This window comes from Capricornis sumatraensis, chromosome X (genome assembly GCF_032405125.1).
Source record: "Capricornis sumatraensis isolate serow.1 chromosome X, serow.2, whole genome shotgun sequence".
In the NCBI taxonomy this organism is placed as follows: domain Eukaryota; kingdom Metazoa; phylum Chordata; class Mammalia; order Artiodactyla; family Bovidae; genus Capricornis; species Capricornis sumatraensis.
This window is the reverse complement of record NC_091092.1, coordinates 77,133,368-77,157,902: the sequence shown is the minus strand read 5'-3', so window position 1 is coordinate 77,157,902 and position 24,535 is coordinate 77,133,368. Positions and strand designations below refer to the sequence as shown.

At 37.9% G+C, this 24,535-nt stretch overlaps 1 protein-coding gene across 5 annotated transcripts in view; it reads right to left on the bottom strand.

Moving 5' to 3' along the window:
• Positions 1-24,535, bottom strand: part of PHKA1 (phosphorylase kinase regulatory subunit alpha 1) — a 179,137-nt gene that overhangs the window by 115,806 nt on the left and 38,796 nt on the right. For all 5 annotated transcript variants that reach the window (XM_068963076.1, XM_068963079.1, XM_068963078.1 and 2 more), the window contains exons 10-14: positions 22,998-23,120; positions 18,702-18,797; positions 17,690-17,797; positions 13,720-13,798; positions 6,891-7,025 (exon numbers count right to left, since the gene is read on the bottom strand). In XM_068963076.1, the coding sequence (XP_068819177.1) occupies positions 6,891-7,025; positions 13,720-13,798; positions 17,690-17,797; positions 18,702-18,797; positions 22,998-23,120 (541 nt within the window). The remainder of the gene's footprint in view (positions 1-6,890; positions 7,026-13,719; positions 13,799-17,689; positions 17,798-18,701; positions 18,798-22,997; positions 23,121-24,535) is intronic.

The window sequence follows — 24,535 nt, the reverse complement described above, 5'->3', positions numbered from 1 at the left end:
GTCCATGGGGTTGCCAAGAGTCGGACACGACTGAATGACTTCACTTTCACTTTTCACTTCCATGCATTGGAGAAGGAAATGGCAACCCACTCTGGTGTTCTTGCCTGGAGAATCCCAGGGACGGGGGAGCCTGGTGGGCTGCTGTCTATGGGGTCACACAGAGTTGGACACAACTGAAGTGACTTAGCAGCAGCAGCAGCAGCAGCATACTGTATTGGTGTTTTTCTTTCTGGCTTACTTCACTCTGTATAATTGGCTCCAGTTTCATCCACCTCATTAGAACTGATTCAAATGTATTCTTTTTAATGGCTGAGTAATACTCCATTGTGTATATGTAACACAGCTTTCTTATCCATTTGTCTGCTGATGGACATCTAGGTTGCTTCCATGTCCTGGCTATTATAAACAGTGCTGCAATGAACATTGGGGTACATGTGTCTCTTTCAATTCTGGTTTCCTCGATGTGTATGCCCAGCAGTGGGAATGCTGGGTTGTATGGAAGTTCTATTTCCAGTTATTTAAGGAATCTCCACACTGTTCTCCATAGTGGCTGTACTAGTTTGCATTCCCACCAACAGTAAGAGGATTCCATTTCCTCCACACCCTCTCCAGCATTTATTGCTTGTAGACTTTTGGATCACAGCCATTCTGACTGATGTGAAATGGGACCTCTTTGTGGTCTTGATTTGCATTTCTCTGATAATGAGTGATGTTGAGTATCTTTTCATGTGTTTGTTACCCATCTGTATGTCTTCTTTGGAGAAATGTCTGTTTAGTTCTTTGGCCCAGTTTTTGATTGGGTCGTTTATTTTTCTAGAATTGAGCAGCAGGAGTTGCTTGTATATTTTTGAGATTAATTCTTTGTCAGTTGCTTCATTTGCTATTATTTTCTCCCATTCTGAAGGCTGTCTTTTCACCTTGTTTATAGTTTTTTGTTGTGCAGAAGCTTTTAAGTTTAATTAGGTCCCATTTGTTTATTTTTGCTTTTATTTCCAATATTCTGGGAGGTGGGTCACAGAGGATCCTGCTGTGATTTATGTCTGAGAGTGTTTTGCCTATGTTCTCCTCTAGGAGTTTTATAGTTTCTGGTCTTATGTTTAGATCTTTAATCCATTTTGAGTTTATTTTTGTGTATGGTGTTAGAAAGTGTTCTAGTTTCATTCTTTTACAAATGGTTGACAGTTTTCGCAGCACCACTTGTCAAAGAGATTGTCTTTAATCTATTGTATATTCTTTCCTCCTTTGTCAAAGATAAGGTGTCCATAGGTGCGTGGGTTTATCTCTGGGCTTTCTGTTTTGTTCCATTGATCTATATTTCTGTCTTTGTGCCAGTACCTTACTGTCTTGATGACTGTGGCTTTGTAGTAGAGCCTGAAGTCAGGCAGGTTGATTCCTCCAGCTCCATTCTTCTTTCTCAAGATTGCTTTGGCTATTCGAGGTTTTTTATATTTCCATACAAATTTTGAAATTATTTGTTCTAGCTCTGTGAAAAATACCATTGGTAGCTTGCTAGGGATTGCATTGAATCTGTAGATTGCTTTGGGTAGTATACTCATTTTCAATATATTGATTCTTTCAATCCAGGAACACAGCATATTTCTCCATCTATCAGTATCCTCTTTGATTTCTTTCACCAGCGTTTTATAGTTTTCTATATATAGGTCTTTAGTTTCTTTAGGTAGATATATTCCTAAGTATTTTATTCTTTTCATTGCAATGGTGAATGAATTGTTTCCTTAATTTCTCTATTTTCTCATTATTAGTGTATAGGAATGCAAGGGATTTCTGTGTGTTGACTTTATATCCTGCAACATTACTATGTTCATTGATTAGCTCTAGTAATTTTCTGGTGGAGTCTTTAGGGTTTCCTATGTAGAGGATCATGTCATCTGCAAACAGTGAGAGTTTTACTTCTTTTTTTCCAATTTGGATTCCTTTTATTTCTTTTTCTGCTCTGCTTGCTGTGGCCAAAACTTCCAAAACTATGTTGAATAGTAGTGGTGAAAGTGGGCACCCTTGTCTTGTTCCTGACTTTAGGGGAAATGCTTTCAATTTTTCACCATTGAGGATAATGTGTGCTGTGGGTTTGTCATATATAGCTTTTATTATGTTGAGGTATGTTCTTTCTATTCCTGCTTTCTGGAGAGTTTTTTTTTTTTTTTTTTTATAAACGGATGTTGAATTTTGTCAAAGGCTCTCTCTGCATCTATTGAGATAATCATATGGCTTTTATTTTTCAATTTGTTACTGTGGTGAGTTACATTGATTAATCTGCGGATATTGAAGAATCCTTGCATCCCTGGGATAAAGCCCACTTGGTCATGGTGTATGATCTTTTTAATGTGTTGTTGGATTCTGATTGCTAGAATTTTGTGAAGGATTTTTGCATCTCTGTTCATCAGTGATATTGGCCTGTAGTTTTCTTTTTTTGTGGCATCTTTGTCAGGTTTTGGTATTAGGGTGATGGCGGCCTCATAGAATGAGTTTGGAAGTTTACCTTCCTCTGCAATTTTCTGGAAGAGTTTGAGTAGGATAGGTGTTAGCTCTTCTCTAAATTTTTGGTAGAATTCAGCCGTGAAGCTGTCTGGACCTGGGCTTTTGTTTCTTGGAAGATTTCTGATTACAGTCAATTTCCATGCTTGTGATGGGTCTGTTAAGATTTTCTATTTCTTCCTGGTTCAGTTTTGGAAAGTTGTATTTTTCTAAGAATTTGTCCATTTCTTCCAAGTTGTCCATTTTATTGGCATATAATTACTGATGGTAGTCTTTTATGATCCTTTGTATTTCTGTGTTGTCTTTTGTGATCTCTCCATTTTCATTTCTAATTTTATTGATTTTTCTCCCTTTGTATCTTGATGAGTCTGGCTAATGGTTTGTCAATTTTATTTATCCTTTCAAAGAACCAGCTTTTGGCTTTGTTGATTTTTGCTATGGTCTCTTTTGTTTCTTTTGCATTTATTTCTGCCCTAATTTTTAAGATTTCTTTCCTTCTACTAACCCTGGGGTTCTCCATTTCTTCCTTTTCTAGTTGCTTTAGGTGTAGAGTTAGGTTATTTGACTTTTTTTCTTGTTTCTTGAGGTATGCCGGTATTGCTATGAACCTTCCCCTGCTTTTATAGTGTCCCACAGGTTTGGGGTTGTTGTGTTTTCATTTTCATTCATTTCTATGCATATTTTGATTTCTTCTGTGATTTGTTGGTTATTCAGCAGCGTGTTGTTCAGCCTCTATATGTTGGAAGTTTTAATAGTTTTTCTCCTGTAATTGAGATCTAATCTTACTGCATTATGGCCAGAAAAGATGCTTGGAATGATTTCAATTTTTTTGAATTTACCAAGGCTAGATTTATGGCCCAGGATGTGATCAATCCTGGAGAAGGTTCTGTGTGTGCTTGAGAAAAAGGTGAAATTCATTGTTTTGGGGTGAAATGTCCTATAGATATCAATTAGGTCTAACCAGTCTATTGTATCATTTAAAGGTTGTGTTTCCTTGCTAATTTTCCTGTTTAGTTGATCTATCCATAGGTGAGAGTGGGGTATTAAGTCTCCCACTATTATTGAATTATTGTTAATTTCCCCTTTCATACTTGTTAGCATTTGTCTTACATATTGTGGTGCTCCTATGGTGGGTGCATATATATTGATAATAGTTATATCTTCTTCTTGGATTGATCCTTTGATCATTATGTAGTGTCCTTTGTCTCTTTTCACAGCCTTTGTTTTAAAGTCTATTTTGTCTAATATGAGTACTGCTACTCCTGCTTTCTTTTGGTCTCTATTTGCATGGAATATCTTTTTCCAGCCCTTCACTTTCAGTCTGTATGTGTCCCTTGTTTTCAGGTGGGTCTCTTGTAGACAACATATATCGGGGTCTTGTTTTTGTATCCATTCAGCCAGTCTTTGTCTTTTGGTTGGGGCATTCAACCCATTTACGTTTAATGTAATTATTGATAAGTATGATCCTGTTGTCATTTACTTTTTTGTTTTGGGTTTGAGTTTATACACCCTTTCTGTGCTTCCTGTCTAGAGAAGATCCTTTAGTGATTGTTGGAGAGCTGGTTTGGTGGTGCTGAATTCTCTCAGCTTTAGCTTATCTGTAAAGCTTTTGATTTCTCCTTCATATTTGAATGAGATCCTTGCTGGGTAGAGTAATTAATCTGGGCTGTAGGTTATTTTCTTTCATCACTTTAAGTATGTCCTGCCATTCCCTCCTGGCTTGAAGAGTTTCTATTGAAAGATCAGCTGTTATCCTTATGTGAATCCTCTTGTGTGTTATTTGTTGTTTTTCCCTTGCTGCTTTTAATATCTGTTCTTTGTGTTTGATCTTTGTTAATTTGATTAATATGTGTCTGTGGGTGTTTTGCCTTGGGTTTATCCTGTTTGGGACTCTCTGGATTTCTTGGACTTGGGTGATTATTTCCTTCCCCATTTTAGGGAAGTTTTCAACTATTATCTTCTCAAGTATTTTCTCATGGTCTTTCTTTTTGTCTTCGTCTTCTGGGACTCCTATGATTCGAATGTTGGGGCGTTTAACATTGTCCCAGAGGTCTCTGAGATTGTCCTCATTTCTTTTAATTCATTTTTCTTTTTTTCTCTCTGATTCATTTATTTCTACCATTCTATCTTCTATCTCACTTATCCTATCTTCTGCCTCTGTTATTCTACTGTTGGTTCCCTCCAGAGTGTTTTATCTCATTTATTGCATTATTCATTATTGATTGACTCTTTTTTATTTCTTCTAGGTCCTTGTTAAACCTTTCTTGCATCTTCTCAATCCTTGTCTCCAGGCTATTTATCTGTGATTCCATTTTGTTTTCAAGATTTTGGATCATTTTCACTATCATTATTTGGAATTCTTTATCAGGTAGATTCCCTCTCTCTTCCTCTTTGGTTTGGTTTGGTGGGCATTTATCCTGTTCCTTTACCTTTTGGGTATTCCTCTGTCTCTTCATCTTGTTTATATTGCTGTGTTTGGGATGGCCTTTCTATATTCTGGCAGTTTGTGAAGTTCTCTTTATTGTGGAGCTTCCTTGCTGTTGGTGGGGTTGTACGGGTGGCTTGTCAAGGTTTCCTGGTTAGGGAAGCTTGTGTTGGTGTTCTGGTGGGTGGAGCTGGATTTATTCTCTCTGGAGTGCAATGAAGTGTCCAGTAATGAGTTATGAGATGTCAATAGGTTTGGAGTGACTTTGGGCAGCCTGTATATTGAAGCTCAGGGCTGTGTTCCTGTGTTGCTGGAGAATTTGCCTGGTATGTCTTGCTCTGGAACTTGTTGGCCCTTGGGTGGTGCTTGGTTTCAGTGTAGGTATGGAGACATTTGATGAGCTCCTGTTGATTAATGTTCCCTGGAGTCAGGAGTTCTCTGGTGTTCTCAGGATTTGGACTTAAGCCTCCTGCTTCTGGTTTTCAGTCTTATTTTTACAGTAGCCTCAAGCCTTCTCCATCTATACAGTACCGTTGATAAAACATCTCCTTTTGAAGACAATGGGCTGCTTTTCTGGGTGCCTGATGTCCTCTGCCGGCATTCAGAAGTTGTTTTGTGGAATTTATTCAGCGTTCAAATGTTCTTTTGATGAGTTTGTGGGGGAGATTGTGGTCTCCCTGACCTATTTCTCTGCCATCTTCAGCTTTCATTATTAAAAGACCACTCTTGGTGAAGGAAAAAAGTACACACACAGACACACACACACACACACACACACACACTATAGGCTTTGGGTTTGTAAGTGGGAATCTACTATCTAGGCTCTATTCTTTATTTATATATTTACTCATTTGTGGCTTGATTTAAGATTGCATTAATTTCCATTTGGTGCTATAACAAATTAACATAAACTTAGTAGCTTAAAACAACATAAAAGTATACTCTTATAGTTCTAGAGGTCAGAAGTCCAAAATGAGCATTATGGGTATTATGGGGTAAAATAAAAATCAAGGTGTCAAGCATAACTGGTTCCTTCTGGAGACTCCAGGGGGAGAATCTGATCTTTGACTCTTCCAGCTTCTTAGAGGATAAGGCCAATAGCCTTATCACTCTAATCTCTTGCTTCTGTCATCACATGTCCTACTTCTATAGTCTGATCTCCCTCTGGGTACCTCTTATAAGAAGACTTATGACTATATTTAGTGTCCACCTGTATAACCCAGAATAATCCCCTCCACCAATCTCAGTTTCCTTTACCTAATAACACCCACAAAAATCGTTTTTGCCATATAAGGTAATGTTCACAGGTTCCAGGGATTAGGGTCTGAATATCTTTCAGGGCCACTACTGAGCTTTCCACAAAGATAGTTTAGAAATTTTGCACATCTTTTTTTTTTTTTTAAAGTTAACATCATAGTAATTTGTTTAATGTGAAATTTGTAATAACTTGCATAAATTTTTAATTTGTAGTAATTTGTTTAATGTGTTTATCACCAAATTTAATATATACATTGAATAAAAAATAAGTACTAATTAAAAATAAGTATTAGATCAAGAATTGGAATTTTAAAATATTATCAACTAATTCATTACATGACAAAGTATAAATGACCTAGACACAAGCTCCTTGGCTATTAATCTACATAGAATTCCTATTTTTCAAAACAGAAATATAGGTCCCAAGAAAGAGAAGAAGAACATATTGGTTAAGCACACACTCGGAACGAAGATACAACATTGCCTGGTAACAATCATGTCCTTTGTACCAAAGAGTTCATAAAACACACTGAAAATTATCGACCCTGTTCAGGGTATACAGGGTTAGAAACTTTCATTCCAGAGACTCTAAATTCCATTTCAGATCTAGTTTAATAAAGCAATAAAAATAAAACATCAAGAAAATATAAAACGGAAGGAAACAAGCCTGTATTGAATAATGCTTTGATTCTAGCAGGTTAGCCAATCTCCTTACCTAGGCTGGAATAAATGTGGCTGAGAATACGAGCTGGTTGTACTCTGATGGGGTATACCTCAGCAATGGTCTCCACGTCAATTCCCTTGTTCTTCAAAATGGATTTGATTTCTTCTGTTTCAGCTAGAATGGAAACTGTAGGAAAGAAAAAAAAGATGAGGTTAACAGAAAATTTTATTTCAACAGGAACCTAAAGATCTCTCAAGAAAGAAAGTGAAGTAGCTCAGTTGTGTCTGACTTTGTGACCCCATGGACTGTAGCGTATCAGGCTCCTCTGACCATGGGATTTTCCAGGCAAGAGTACTGGAGTGGGTTGCCATCTCCTTCTCCAGGAGATCTTCCCAACTCAGGGATTGAACCCAGGAAGTCCAAAAGATCTATCTCAAGCTACACAATATTTTTTGAAGGGAAAATAAAAAGAAGAGAAGGAAATTAACAGTTATTACAAACTTAGGAAACAAGCATCATGCTAGGTACATAACGATATCTAAATGGAAAAGGAACTAAGACCTTGTGACTAGAATATTCAATTCTGTTTTTTGTCTATATACCTATGTGCTTCTAGAGAAAACCACGCTTGCTTTGTATCTGGGTTTCTATGTTTAAATAGAAAAAAAGAGGCCAGGGACAGCATTATGAAGATAATAAAGAATAACCTAATGATACAAATCACTCATAGCTAGAGGATGATAGAAGGCAAGGTAAATTCAGGATAAAGAATTGAGGTGCCCTATTTGAAATTGTGTGTGGTTGTTCTGGGGGATGGGGATAACACTTTTCTAGACTCAGAGCCTACCAAGCCTGGCAGCTCCCTTTTCATCCTCTTACACTCACATCTCAGAAGTGCTCGTCATACTCACAAGGGAGAAGAAGTCCAGGCCAGCTCACTGACTCTTCCATTTATTTTCCCTTTATGGGACTGATACCTGTCTGGGGGCCAATAATCTGAACGGGACCTCAACTGGCTTAATGCTAAGCAACAGGGGCAAACATGAGCCCTACTCCTGCTTCTCTAGTGCCACTGTGTTGTGTTAGTTGCTCAGTCATGTCTGACTCTTTATGACCCCATGGACCCCACCAGGCTCTTCTGTCCATGGAATTCTCAAGGCAAGAACACTGGAGTGTGTTTCCATCCCCTTCTCTAGCTAGTGCCACAAGGTGTGTTGAATTGGGTTTATGAGAAAATTAAGGTGCCATTTGGTTCACGCCAGCTTACTAGTATTATCTATGTTGAGTTTGGGGGGCAAAAGCCTAGTTAACAAAGTGCTACTCTGCATTCCTTTTCCATTATCTTTTGTGTATTTTTCTGTCTTGGGGAGCTCATGGTGTTGTGTTGCTGTGATCTGGGGCAGGATATGCAGGGTATTGTGATTACAGGGTCCTCTGGATATAACACCACCTTGATTACTTCTAACTGAAAAATGACAAAGATTCTCCAGGGAAAATATACAAAGGTAGAATAATGGTGGGATGACAAAATCCAGGGAAACACATGTGGTTATCCTTTCATTCACTAATAAACATTTACTAAGCACTTTAATGGATAAGGCATTGTGCTAAAAACTAGGGATTTAGAGATGAATAAGTTAGTGTCTCCTTCAAGGAGCTCACTGTGTAATAAAATTGTCACATACATAAACTGATTATAAAACAAATTGCAAAGTATATATACATATATGTGTGTATATCTATCTATCTATCTATCTATCTATATATATGAACATTATGAGAGCCCCCAAGAGTGACACCTATCTAGTCTGAAGTTGGTAGAGGGAAGTTTCAGAAAAGACTTCCTGAAGGAGTTGATGTCTAAGCTGAATTTGAAAGAATGAATAAGTTAGCCAGGAGAAAGAAGGGAATAGGAATGAGGAAATTAATTTTAGGTTGAAGATCAAGAATGATCATAAAACATGAAAACAGAAAAGAGTATGTATGTGTGTATGTGAGAGAGAGAGCAGTGGTGTGGGGACAACATATATTTCAATACTGCTGTAGCATGAAATATTTGAACAGTGGCAAAAATAAAAATAAACAACCCCCCACCAGCAACAAAATGAATCTGGAAAGGCAAATAGTGGTTAGATCATTATGGAGAGCATGTGTGTCACTTTAAGGATTTTGCATTTTATCCTTGAGTACTGATTTCCAAATTGCATTCTCCTAAGTCCTAGGGTTCTGCAGAGAGCAATGCAGTTGGAAGCAGGAGTAGAGGGGACTAAAGGAAAGGTAAGTGAACCACATTCTGGGGCCCCAGGAATACTTTCAACCCAACAACTCAGCATTTTATGTTTTATCAAATATTTAGAAAATGCTTACTTGGTACCACTTATGTGCTAGATACTACCATATGCTAGAGATACAAAGATAGATACGATCCTTGGAGAAAATGACATTTGACATTGAGTCTTGCTAGAAGGCTGAATAGGAGTTACTCTGGCAAGCTGAAGGTAAAGGTAAGGAAGAAGTTGTTCCAAACAAAAAATAGCATAGACAAAGACTCATGGGCAACAGAAAACCAGGTAGATCTAGGAATAATAAAAAAGTCCTTTATAGCAGGAGCATGGGGTATAAAAGGACAATGATGAGAAATGACACTGAAGACAAGGTCAGGGACCAGATCATAAAGAGCCTTGTAAGTCTTGTTAAGAAAGTTGGTAATGGGAAGCCCTTGCAGAGTTGTAATCAGGGGAATAATACATCCATATCTTTATCTTAAAAAGAACATATTTGAGTTGCTGAAAGAATAAACCGATATACTATAGTCGACCTACACTGAAGATGAGGAGAGCACTTAAAAAGTAACGCAAGAAAGAGATGCTGATTACTTAGATTAGGATCATGACATTGGTACTAGATAAACTTGATGGATTTCTGAATTATTTAGAAGGTAAAGAAATCAGAACTTGTTAACTGACTGAATGTAGGAGATGAGAGAGGGGGAGATATTGAGAATGTTATTTGCGTAACTGTGAGAAAAGTGTACCATTTACTGACATAGGCAAATAGGGAGAAAAGCAGGCATGAGTGATGTAGAACTAGGAGGGTACAACTGATTACTTTTAGACATTCTGAATTTAAAGTGCAGAAGTCATTAGCATAGAAAGAGATGAGATGGGTCAAGGAGAATGTATAGAAAAGCAGAAAAAAGGACCTAGAATATAACCTTCAGAAATTTCAACATATAAGAAATGGGCAGGTGAAGAAAAACCTGGGGGTGGGAGTAAGGGGTTCTTGTCTTATAGCTTATATTTTCTCTATGGTATAGGAGGTGAGGTCATCTACTGAGAGGGGAGAAGTGAGGAGGCAGGAAAAGGGAAAAGGTTAGCAATGAGAGGAGGCTGAGATATAGTAACAAATATTCTGAGTAAGAAGAGCAGTGGCCTATGGACAAAACTCCCAGGAACACCAACAGTTAAGAGGCAAGCAGAAGAGAAAGCCCAGAAAGAGAAATAATAAAATTTAGGTTGAAGGAGATCTAAAAATGTATTGTCTCACAGAAGACACAGGAGTTAAGAGTCTCAGAAACAAACAATAAGTAAAACAGAAAGACCCACTAAGAAGTGGATTGAAAAATATTTACTGAGTTTGGCAATAACTTAAGCAAAAGCACTTTCAAAGGAATAATAAGCTAGTTGTAAAGGACATCACAATGAATGGAATATAAATAAGTGGAAGTTTGGATAAGAAAGGAAGAGTAGGATAACTAGAGGATGATGAAGATGTCAATTTACTAAAAATCAGAACCAACAGAGAAGAGTTTGAAGATGACAGGAAAGAGCAGGTTTCTAGGAAGGGTGGGGAAAAGGATAGGATCAACCATCAGAAGGGGGAGCTGGTGCTGAAGAGGAGAAAAAGCAACTGCTCTGAGACTAAAGAAAAAGAGGTAAGAATGGGTTGAAGATATAAATAAAATTGTAGTTGGGGTTTGGGAAATTGACAAAGATCAGAACATTAAGATTATCCAGCATGAAACAGCAGGCCAAAAATGAGGCTGAAAATAAGCAGTAGGGTTGTTGAGAAAAAGCACTGTGGGCCTAGTTGAGTTGGAAACTGTGGATTTACAGCACTACTGCTATGCTCACTTGTTTGATTTTTTTTTTTTTCCTAGAAAATTTTAGCAAGGCAGGTATAGGATCAGAAAATAAGAAAGGTGATCTGGAGTTATGATTTTCCTGTGTGGGTGTAGCAGAAGTATGGTGCACTGGTGATTAAGATATTTAGATGACCAACTGAAAGGTAAGGAAGGATATCGTCATTGCTCAGTTGCTAAGTTGTGTCCAACTCTTTTGCAACCCATGGACTGTAGCCCATCACGCTCCACTGTCCATAGTATTTCCCAGGCAAGAATACTGGAGTCAGTTGCCATTTCCTTCTCCAAGGAATCTTCGTGACCCAGGGATTGAACCTGTGCCTTCTGCATTGGCAGGCGGATTCTTTACCACTGAGCCAACAGGGAAGCCAGGGAAGGACAGACTAGGAGAAAATAGACAAAAGTGTAACTGGGGGATGGGGCGGGGAGAGAAAACTGAAACAGTATGTAATTATGACTGGAGATTGGGACTTTTGGCATTGGAATATCTGAGGTAAAATAATTCTAATGTTTGGTCCTCAAAGTGAGTAGAGTAGTGGTAGAAGGAAAGGTCACTAGGGTTATGGATATCCAAGAATTCTGAGGCTAAAATATTAGATGGCACTTACTCTGATGTTGAAATCTATCACTATGGCAGGAACTGAGGAAGAAGAGGAGGCTTTAAGCCAAGTCTCAAAGTCTCGAATGAATGAACAAGAGTAACCAGGAGACTAATATAGCCAGATGGCACAAGCTTCAAAGGGGAGCAAGCTTTCTCATGGAAGGAGAGTAATGGTCTTTTATATAATGTTCGTTATGTACTAAATACCTCAGAGATATCGCAGGTTTGGTTCCAGACCACTGAAATAAAGTGAATATCATGATAAAGAAAGTCACACAAATTTTTAGCTTCCCAGTCTATATGTAAAAGTTATGCTTATACAAAACAAACTTATGGTTACCAAAAGGGATGACCAAAAGGGTAGAGGAGGGGATAAACTATTAGGAGTATGAGATCAATATATACACCTTACTATATATGAAATAGGTAAACAAGGGAACTACACTCAATATCTTATAGCAACCTATAATGGAAAAGAATCTGAAAAAGAATATATCTGTATGTGTGTGTGTGTATATATATATATATACACACACACATATATACGACTGAATCACTTTGGTGTACATTTGAAACTAACATAACATTGCAAATTAACTATACCTCAATTAAAAAATAAATAAAATTAAAAAAGAGTTATGTTTACACTATGCTTTAATTTATTGTGTGCAACAGTATTGTATCTAAAAATACAATGTGAATGCCTCAGTTAAAAATACTTTATTATTATTAAAAATGCTAACCATCATCTGAGCCTTCAACAAGTCATAGTAGTAACATCAAAGATCACTGATCCCAGATTGCTATAACAAATACAGTAATAATGAAAAGCTTGAAGTTTTGCTAGAATTATAAAATGTGACAGACACATGAAGAGAGCAAAGGCTCTTGGAAAAATGCTACCAATAGACTTGCTTGACACAAGGTTGCCATAGACCTTCAATTTGTAAAAAAAAAAAACAAAAACACCACACACAGAATCTGCAAAGAACAATAAAGTGAAGCACAATAAAATGAAGTATGCATATATGTTGATAAAAAAGACTATCTTTATGACCACATAGGATGCCAAGTATAAGAAGGTTTCGAAAATACAAAGGATTATTTTTCTATATAGAATCAATTCCAATGGAGGTTGGGATTGAAATGGAGACATATTGGAGGAGCTTCACATGAGGCTGTGCTGCTGTGCTGTGCTAAATGACTTCAGTCGTGTCTGACTCTTTGCGACCGCATGGCCTGTAGTCCGCAAGGCTCCTCTATCCATGGGATTTCCCAGGCAAGAATACTGGGGTGGGTTGCCATTTCCTCCTCCAGGCGATCTTCCCGACCCAGGGATCAAACCCGTGTCTCCTACATTAGCTGGCGGATTCTTTACCACAGAGCCACCTGGGAAACCCTTCACAGGAAGAACTAGTATCATATTGGATAGCGTTTTGGGGGAGTCAAAAGTCACCTGGAGTTTTCTACTCTAGGAGACTAGTATAATAGTGATATCATTGAGAGAGTTGGGAGAGATAAAAGGGTGGAAAGGAGACAAAAAAGGTCAGTTTTGCATTTAAAGCATAAGCTACAAAGATCCTTTATATATATTATGGCTAGAATTCTTAACATGTTTATAGAACTTAGCCCAGTGTTTTGCATAAAGCAGATAACCTCAAAATTTAAGTTAATTTCTAGGAGCAAAAAAAAAAAAAAAAAGGTTTTGAACATTCTCTAAAGAAGTAATAGTTGGAGCCATGAAAGAAATTTATTATGAAGAAGGCAGCCCTAGTGAACACATGCAGGGTGTAAATACAGAAATAACAAGTGTACAAGACTAAGTATACAACCATTAGGAGGATATGAGAAGAAAGAAATATTAGCAGAAAAAGCATAGAAGGAATACTCAGAACAAAAACAGAGATAATCAGGAGGCTATAATATATCATGGTGAAAAGAAATGAGTTTCCAGAAATAAGAAGTGGTTAAGAGTGGTTAAACATTTGCTCATAAGTAAGATTAATAGCAGAACCAAGTTTATAACATACATTTTTAAGCCTAACAAAATACTTCATAAAGAATAAAGTCATCATTTACTGGCCCAAATCAGACCTTTTAATATAAAGTTTTTAGATGTTGGGAATAAGAATACATACCTTGAACCACAACATCTGGCTTTGGTACAGTAGAAAACCTACGATTTAGGGGATCAATTTCTCCAGGAGCTAAAAATCCCTAAAGAAAATCCATAAAAAAGACAGATTATTATATCTCCAAAGAAAGCTAATATTGGAGGAGAAATAACATACCAGTGCCAGAAATGCGTACCATAACATGTGAGAGGAAAGTATGGAAAGAAAGCAAATACCTTTACTGTATGAAAGTGTTTAAACTCCTGAATTCACATCCAAATTAAATTTTGTCTGGAGTTAATTTCTAGTGGCTGCCACAAATTCTTTTTTGGAAATAGATGGGGTATAAAAGATAAACAGAAAGTTTTCTAGTTATAACTTCATTTTCTCTGCATGCACATGATTATACAATCAGACCACAATGCTTATAATCAATAATTTAAGTCATCAGTCCTGTTGCTTTCACATTTACTCATATGCACTCTATGCTTTCTTTTCAGCAGATATCTTTTGACTTGACCTGAGTCTCTGTCTTTGATGAAATAGGATGAACTCATCCACTTAGCCCTTAAGAATATCATTTATCTCCTCATTTTTAATAGCATTTAATTTATTCTAATTGAATGAGAAAGTCACCAAGTAAAGATTTTAAACAAATCATTCTGCCCATTATTGCTACATTTATAATAATGTCAACCAAAGATAAACCTTTATGCTGTACACCTGAAACTCATAGTGATCTATGTCAATTATACCTCAAACCTGGGACAAACAAAACAAAAACAGCTGTAGAAAATACACAAGTTACTTATAAATAAGTCAAAGAGTCTGGCTCAGAAAGGAAAGCTAAGTCCCACCCTAGATCCTCTAGGAGAGTGGTCCCCAACCTTTTTGGTACCAGGGACTGGTTTCATGGAAGACAGTTTTTCTACAGACTAGGGTGAGGGGCATGGTTTTAGGATGACTCAAATGCATTACATTTATTGGGGCTTCCCTTGTGGCTCAGCTTGTTAAGAATCTGCCTGCAATGTGGGAAACCTCGGTTTGATCCCTGGGTTGGGAAGATTCCCCTGGAGAAGGGAAAGGCTACCCACTCTAGTATTTTGTCCTGGAGAATACCATTGACTATATAGTCCATGGGGTTGCAAAGAGTCGGACACGACTTTTACTTTCACTTATTTCTATTGGTATTACATCAGTTTCACCTCAGATCATCGAGCATTAGATCTTGGAGGTACAGGATCTCTGCTCTAGGATTATAGGGTTATAAGAAGAGGTGGCAAGAATACACAGAAGAACTGTACAAAAAAGGTCTTCATGACCCAGATAATCACGATGGTGTGATCACTCATCTAGAGCCAGACATCCTGGATGTAAAGTCAAGTGGGCCTTAGAAAGCATCACTACGAACAAAGCTAGTGGAGGTGATGGAATTCCAGTTGAGCTATTTCAAATCCTGAAAGATGATGCTGTCAAAGTGCTGCACTCAATATGCCAGCAAATTTGGAAAACTCAGCAGTGGCCACAGGACTGGAAAAGGTCAATTTTCATTCCAATCCCAAAGAAAGGCAAGGCCAAAGAATGCTTAAACTACTGCACAATTGCACTCATCTCACATCCTAGTAAAGTAATGCTCAAAATTCTCCAAGCCACGCTTCAGCAATACATGAACCGTGAACTTCCTGATGTTCAAGCTGGTTTTAGAAAAGGCAGAGGAACCAGAGATCAAATTGACAACATCCGCTGGATCATGGAAAAAGCAAGAGAGTGCCAGAAAAACATCTATTTCTGCTTTATTGACTATGCCAAAGCCTTTGACTGTGTGGATCACAAGAAACTGTGGAAGATTCTGAAAGAGATGGGAATACCAGACCACCTGACCAGCCTCTTGAGAAATCTGTATGCAGGTCAGGAAGCAACAGTTAGAACTGGACATGGAACAACAGACTGGTTCCAAATAGGAAAAGGAGGATGTCAAGGCTGTATATTGTCACCCTGCTTATTTAACTTCTATGCTGAGACATCATGAGAAACGCTGGACTGGAAGCAACACAGCTGGAATCAAGATTGCTGGGAGAAATATCAATAACCTCAGATATGCAGATGACACCACCCTTATGGCAGAAAGTGAAGAGGAACTAAAAAGCCTCTTGATGAAAGTGAAAGTGGAGAGTGAAAAAGTTGGCTTAAAGCTCAACATTCAGAAAACAAAGATATGGCATCCGGTCCCATCACTTCATGGGAAATAGATGGGGAAACAGTGGAAACAGTGTCAGACTTTATTTTGGGGGGCTCCAAAATCACTGCAGATGGTGACTGCAGCCATGAAATTAAAAGATGCTTACTCCTTGGAAGAAAAGTTATGACCAACCTAGATAGCATATTCAAAAGCAGAGACATTACTTTGCCAACTAAGGTCCATCTAGTCAAGGCTATGGTTTTTCCTGTGGTCATGTATGGATGTGAGGGCTGGACTGTGAAGAAGGCTGAGCACTGAAGAATTGATGCTTTCGAACTGTGGTGTTGGAGAAGACTCTCGAGAGTCCCTTGGACTGCAAGGAGATCCAACCAGGCCATTCTGAAGGAGATCAACCCTGGGATTTCTTTGGAAGGAATGATGCTAAAGCTGAAACTCCAGTACTTTGGCCACCTCATGTGAAGAGTTGACTCATTGGAAAAGACTCTGATGCTGGGAGGGATTGGGGGCAGGAGGAGAAGGGGACGACAGAGGATGAGATGGCTGGATGGCATCACTGACTCAATGGACGTGAGTCTGAGTGAACTCTGGGAGTTGGTGATGGACAGGGAGGCCTGGCGTGCTGCGATTCATGGGGTTGCAGAGAGTTGGACACGACTGGGCGACTGAACTGAAGTGAATCCTATAATGCCTGGGTTATAGCTTATATGATAACCTTTAATGGGGAAGTAGATTTGTCAACAATTCTGGAAGACTGAGAAAGGGAAAGCTTCTTATGGCTCAAAATGTCACAAATAAGCTGAACATAAAGTAAGAAATTCCTAAGTGCTTCGTTAAGAACCTTATCAGCAGAGTTTAATGTAAAGAACTTATAAAGGGCCCCTTATCAACAAACAAACAAAACACTATGATGCTCATAAACACTTGTCATGGTACCTAAAATTTTCTCATCAGTTTATTCAATTAAAGAATGAAACATGTTGCTTGGAAAAGTTAGCACTTAACTCCATTAAGTCATTACAGAAAAAAAGTGAAAGTGTTAGTCACGCAGTTGTGTCTGTCTTTTTGTGACCCCATGGACTATAGCCCACCAGGCTTCTCTGTCCATGAAATTCTCCAGGCAAGAATACTCGAGTGGGCAGCCATTCCCTTCTCCAGGGGATCTTTGTAACCCAGGAATTGAATCCGGGTCTCTTGTATCGCAGGCAGATTCTTTACCATCTGAGCCACCAGGGATAAATCATTACTATCCAAGAACAATTACATTCACAGTCACCAGACAAGGCACCACGGGGCATTTCCAGCCTGGTCTCAGAGCAACTTCAAGTACAGTACCAGGGTAGGAAGCCCTGGGCAAGCATGAGGGACATGGTTACCAGGGGGAAAGATTTTTTTTTTTTTTTTTAGGGAGAAAGATTTTTGCCAAGGATTGGCCATGTTCCCACTCTGGAACTGGAGGAAATTTTGTAATTAAGGCAGAACACAAAAGGCTACTCACAAATATTGTTGTTGTTTAGTCGCTGAGGCGTGTCTGACTCTTTTGCAACCCATGGATTGTAGCCTGCCAGGCTCCTCTGTCCATGGGTTTTCCCAGGCAAGAATACTGGAGTGGGTTGCATTTCCTTCTCCAGGGAACCTTCCTGACCCAGGAATTGAACCTCAGTCTCCTGCACTGGCAGGCAGATTCTTATGACTGAGTCACCAGGGAAACTTGCACCCACAAATGAGTTCCTGACAAATCTGTTTGTTATGGTGACTGAAGCAGAAAAGTAGAAGAGCCTTGAAGTTTCCCCTTACCTCTGCCATCAAGCTTCCTAAAATGTATAGAGACTGTCCCCACATATGGGGCAGTTTGCCCATGGGCACTCGGTCCACAGTGTGAGGATTTTTATATTCTTCATCAACCTAAATTACAAAAGATAACAAGATAAAGAAAAAGAAGGTTTAAGATACTAGACAACAAAAAGCACGAGTCTGGACTGTCATTCATATTCTATAAAACAGTCACATATGCAATACACTACAAAGTCAAGCACTATGATAGCAGTCTAGGACAGTACTTCTCTAACTGTATGCACCACCCGAGGGTCTGGTCCAAAGGCAGATTCTGACTGAGTAGATGTGGGGGAAGGCCTGAAATCTGCATTTATAACAAGCTCTCAGGTGATGCTGCTGATGTTTCTAGGAGCTTAGTCCATTCAACCCCACTAGCATGGAAGACTGCATCTCTCCCCCAGCTAATGTTCTGCAATGGGAGACAAGGAACAATGGTAATCCCGACTGGCATTTTGAGAAAATGGAGACATACTTCATTTTCCAAGCCTGATCTACTCTATTAATCACAGATGACTATATCACAGCAGAAAATATCAAATACTGAGCGTTCACACAGAACTTCACTCTAGTTCAGCCTACTGATCTCCATGCCATTCTCAACTTTAAAGTTTGATTAAAAAAAAAATCTCCGAATAATTTATTTAAAAAATTGAGATATAGCTGACATATAAAAAGGCCATATGTATTTAGCATATGCATCTTGATGAGTTTGAGGATAAATATACACCCATGAAACTACCATTGAAAGGTTTGGTCTTGCCCTCATCTCACTCAGCAATGGTACCATAACCAGGCCTGCTTTAAAACTTTATTTTCAAAGGAATAAAATAATATTTTTATTGTCCTATACCTAAAGACAGACTCTAGAACATTAAAATCAAAAGATTAAAATTCATTTGAGTCAGACAAGGCAGTCCTTTTGAGGTACTGCTTCTCTTCCCCCAGCTCCATATTAGGGCACTGTCCAGCTCACCTTGTCAGGAGGAACACTGTACAACTCTGGCAGAAGTGGGACTCCATTTTTGCCCTTGATGAGGACTGCTTCAAGAGCCTCTCTGTATTCTTGAACCTGTAGATAAAAGAAAAGGAGAACAAAGTTTATAGAGAATTACCTTTGGGGAGCTAGAAGAGGGTTGTAGCCAAAGAAGATTCTATTGTAAAGGAATATATTCACCTAGAGAAAGGGAGAAGAAAGGGAAGTAGCATTTACTAAATGCTTATTAGAGGTCAGATATTATGCTAGGAGTTTTGCATATGTCAATGGATTTAACTTTAATAACCAACCAGCTATGTGTAATTAAAGCCTATTTACAGGGAAATTAAGGCTCAAGGAAGTTATGAGCTTGTGGAAGATGACACAGCCAGTGCAAGGTTGAGTCCAGATTTGAGTCCAAGTCAACCTGCCTCCATGGGTCTACTTTTATCCACTCTGTACTAACCTAAGTACAGCTTATTGACTGTACATGTAATTGCTTTTAAAACTGTTTTGTCTCTGCTAAATTAAGTTTCTATTATGATCAAGTTTACATTTTTTTCCTTAACAATTTGCTGTAGATTAGTAATACATAAAAAGTAAAAAAACCCACTATAATTTATGGTAGAAAAAATATACAGTCAGTTCTGCTGTAATAGTTGTTTAGAAAGCACAAATGTGTTTCAATGCATTTGATATATTAGTGAACGATTTGAGCATAACATAAATTTCATATCTGCTTATGCACAATTTCAACCTGAGAATGCACTCAGCTGAAAGGAGTCTTGTAAGAATACACAACACACACACAAAAAAAAGAATACACAACACACACACACATATACACACCTCAGGAGAACCGTGAGACACAATCCACATGTGGTGTTATAACTTTCCATCCAATTTTAAGTAACTCTCCTTCTACAACTCTCCAGCTGCACTTATGGTCACTTTGGCTACACGGCTCTGTGCCTTTCCTTCTACTTAATTTCCCCCTCTATTCCCACCTCGGCTTATTTTTATTCTTCTTCTCTGCTTAATATTCTTTTTTTCCCCCTCTTAAACTATCTCTTGAGCTATGGCTCAGTTGGTAAAGAATCCGCCTGCAATGCAGGAGACCCCGGTTTGATTCCTGGGTTGGGAAGATGTCCTGGAAAAGGAATAGGCTACCAACTCCAGTGTTCTTGGGCTTCCCTTGTGGCTCAGCTGGTAAAGAATCTGCCTGCAATGCAGGAGACCTGGGTTTGATCCCTGGGTTGGGAAGATCCCCTGGAGAAGGGAAAAGCTACCCACTCCAGTATTCTGGCCTGGAGTATAGTCCATGGGGTCACAGAGTCAGACACAACTGTGTGACTTTCACTTTCACGCTCTCTCTCTTTTCTTCTCTTCCTCTGGCACATGGAGTAGCAAGCATGCAAGCCCTGTGAGGTGCACATACTCACAAGCAAACTTCAGCTGTTTTTCAAGTACAAGGGCTATATTTTTGTGGTATTTATGTATTTCTTAAGCATTTAACATGTATAAAGCTGTGGTACTGCTTTTTCAGTTATGAGAAAACCAAACACTAAAAATTAATTTGAAATATGAAACAAGATAATCCAAAATTTTAATAATAAATTAAATTTAATAAATATTTTAATAGTAGCATAATATTTTATATGCATGATCACTAACTTAACATTTCCTTCTTGTTGAACATTTAAATTATCACCAGACTTAATTTGTATGAATGTAATAGTGATGAGCAGAATTGTATGTAAATGTATGCTATTTGCAAAATAGTTTTCTCAGAATATAATTTTTGAAAGAGGAATGAATGAATGCTTTAAAGCCACTAATGTCTATTTGTGGTACTGTTTTTATTAGGTTCCTATCATTTTGTATATATTTCTGAGAAACTTTTTAAGTGTTGTTCCCAGACCACATTTTCCCACAAACCCTACAGTTTTTACTTCTTGAATATGCAGAGCATGGTAATTTTTAGGTAACATATGTGTCTCATTATAGCCAAACTGACTGTACCTTGCACTTATCACGTCTTCATCTGTGGAAGTCAAAGAATTTTAGTGCTATACAGTCCTTCAATGAAGAGAGAAAAATTATTCTCATCATATGTACAGGCATATCTTGTTTTATTATACTTTATTATGCTTCACAGATACTGCGTTTTTTTGTTGTGTTTGTTTTTACAAACTGAAGGTTTGTAGTAACCCTGCATTGCTCAAGTCTACTGGCACCATTTTTTCAACAGCATTTGCTCATTTTGTGTCTGTGTGTCATGTGTTTTGGGATTCTCACAGTATCTCAAAGCATGTAAAAGCAAAAGATTATGACCTATGGAAGGCTCAGATGATGCTTATTATTTTTTAGCAATAAACTATTTCTAATTAAGGTATATACATTGTTTTTTCTTTTAGCCATAAAATGCTATTATACACTTAATAGAATGTAGGATAAACATAACTTTTAAAAGTACTGGGAAACAAAAAAAAATTCATATTACTTGCTTTATTGACATATTTGCAGTCTTTTTGCTGGTCTGGAACTGAACCTGCGAATCTCTGAGGTATGCCTGCACAGAGAAACTAAAGAAGTCAATGACAGTACCTAGGCTACTCAGTGGTCAGTAGCAACGTTGGGAAAAGAAAAGAATAAAAAAGAATCCAGGTCTTCCAACTCTTTTCTTCCTCCCAAGAGTTTAAAAAACCTAAATGTGTTTATACTCAGTTGGCACATTTAACAAATAAATCTTTCTTTGAGCAAGCACAGTTTTTGATAAGTTATTTTGTAGAATTTGAAAAGGACTGGAAAAAATGGTAGAATCAAAATAGGGTGGTCAAGATAAGGCAGGTATTTCTATTATTGTTTTTCTTGCTCAAAAAAATATACTCTATAATTTACTAAAGCTTAGAGAAATAACCCTTTGTGCCCCTGAAACTTTGGTGTAACTCTATTATTTAAACTCACATTGGTAGTTGCAGACTACTATTGGCCAAAACATTCAAATTACACAAAGCTGTATTTTATGTAACTGAGTAAAATGAATTCCAAATGTGTTGTTTTTACATCCAAGTTTAGAACACAGCCAATCTGCAGAATGCCTGACATTAAGGTTACTTGATTAAATTGTCTAGTCTCACTGTTTTCCAACAATGGTTTCTGAACTACTTTATTTGTGTAGCTAAAAAAATCAATGATGACTGTGTTTTGGGGGGTGAGGACAGGGTATAACTGGGTTGCTGTTTTGTTTTGTTTGCTTAAGTCAGAACATCATTTCCAAGCTTTGTTTTTTAAAAAGACATATAAAGTCAGGAGGTAAATTCAAGTATTTCTGATGACTAAGGCAAATAGACAGGGCTTGCTATTTTGCTTTCTATATTTACTAAAAGTCAAGTCTGAGTGATAGCAATATCTAGGTCTTCTAACTCTTGTTTTTAAACACTATTTTGTATTGGGGTATACAGCTGGTTAACAATATTGTGATATTTCAGGTGAACAGTGAAAGGACTCAGCCATACATATACATGTACCCATTCTTCCCCAAACTATCTCCCATCCAGGCTTCCACATAACATTGAGCATATTTCCCTGTGCTATACAGTAGGACCTTGGTTATCCATTTTAAAATATAGCAGTGTTTTTCTAGGTCTTTTAACTCTTTTTGTTGGGGGAGGAATGTAGTCAAAATTTTACTTTTTTCGATTACTTAATTTAATTGGAGGATAATTACTTTGCAGTATTATGATGGTTTTTGCCATACATCAATGTGAATTTGCCACAGATATTTATGTTCCCCCCATCCTGAACTCCCCTTCCACCTCCCTTCCTGCTCTGTCCCTCTGGGTTGTCCCAGAGCACTGGTTTTTGGTGCCCTGCTTCATGCATCAAACTTGCACTGTTCATCTGTTTTACATATGGTAATGTACATGTTTCAGTGCTATTCTCTAACATAGTACCCTCAACTACTAGTCTCTAGGAAAGTGGTACTTAACCTTTTGGGAACCAGGGACCAGTTTTGTGGAAAAGAATTTTTCCACAGACCTAGGGGCATGTGGTGGTTTCGGGATGATTTAAGTGCATTACATTTGTTGCATACTTTATTTCTAGTATTATTACATCAGCTTTACCTTGGCTCATCAGGCATTGGATCCTGGAGGTCAGGGACCCCTGTGAAGACAACTGTGTGTCCTCCCTATTAGGAAGACTTCCATTTGGGCATAAGGTCAGCACAGTCATTAACTGAAAGAGGAAGACGTAATAACAATCTGCTGAAAAGCCCTTTCCCCAGCGCATTACCTGTTCTGCGTTGCCACTAAAGACCCCATCAAGGATAAAGTATGTCCAGAACAATGGCCATTCACACTCAATGTTTTCAAATAACTTCAGCTCAGCTGGTTCATAGTACAGACGATTGGGATCCTAGTAAAGACAAGAAACAAAGTCTGTCTTATTACTCCAAGATCAGACTATATCTTTAGTTCAGAGGTATTACAACACAGTCTTTCATCACTAATAGTTTGTTTCAGAGAAGGCAGCTCACATACACACTCTCCTCCTTTAGCAAATACTGGTGGCTCAGACAGTAGAGTCCGTCTGCAATGCAAGAGACCTGGCTTCAATCCCTAGGTTGGGAAGATCTCCTGGAAAAGGAAATGGCTACCCAATCCAGTATTCTTGCTTGGAGAATTCCATGGACAGAAGAGCGTGGCTTCCAACAGTTCATGGGGTCACAAAGAGTTGGACATGACTGAGCGACTAACACTTTGTCATATGGTTCTAACTAGTAGAACTAGGATAAAAATGATACTACAGGCAGAAATATGAGGAAGTGAGACGAATTTGTAACAACCTTGAGTCTGGTTTTGTACTTGTTAACTTTGAGTTAGTAGCAGAACATACAAATAAAAATGTTTAGAAGGACAGCAAGTTGGGAATCATCCTTGAAGATGTGACTCATGAAACACAAGTTATAGCTGTAGTACCTATATACAATGAATAAGCAGCCCAAGAACAGAAACTCGCTAAATCCTCAGTTTGGTGAAGGAGAACAGAAAGAGGAGAAAAATTAGGGTGGCATTGAGTTGGGGAAATTAAAATAGGAAAATAATTTCAAGAAAATGTTGTGGTAGGTAACATCAAACCTATTTTTATTGTGTTTTTTTCAGTGTCTATAGTGAAATCAGTAAAATCTAGTTATAGTCCATAAAACTATATAAAACTATCTATCATCCATTGTAATTTGGATTATGATTTGAATAAAATTAAATTCATCTAAAAAAGAGAATAAGGACTGAGAAAATGCTACTAGATTGGTTACTCAGGAGATTATGATGATGTTTCAGAGTACAATTTTAATTGATTAGTGGGGGCAGAAGTCAAAAGGCCTAAAGTATAACATGGAAGAGAGGAAGTAAACCAGAAGAGTTTGAGCTCAGTAATTAAAAAAACTTATAATGGCTCTCAACCAGCTGACCTGAGCTACATTGCCAATGAAAGTAATTAACAATCACTCATTCTCTTTTTAATAATACTTAATTTTCTTCATTGATATTTCCAAGGAAAAGTTTTGACAAGTGGAACAAAAGAAAGTTAACTTTTCAAGATCAAGTACTATTTAGAATTAATCAACTGCAAAAGGTAGAAGGGATCCAAAAGGATCTACTGACAAAAAGAGTTTTCCTTTGTAATTATTGACTATTTCAGGAGGAATACTTTGAGACTATGTAAATATTCTGTTTCTGCTAAAATTTTCATCCAGTGATTTAAGCATCCATCAGTAGCTCTCTCCTGAAACTAAACAACTTCAAGAGGTGGAAGGATGTACACTTTCCTCT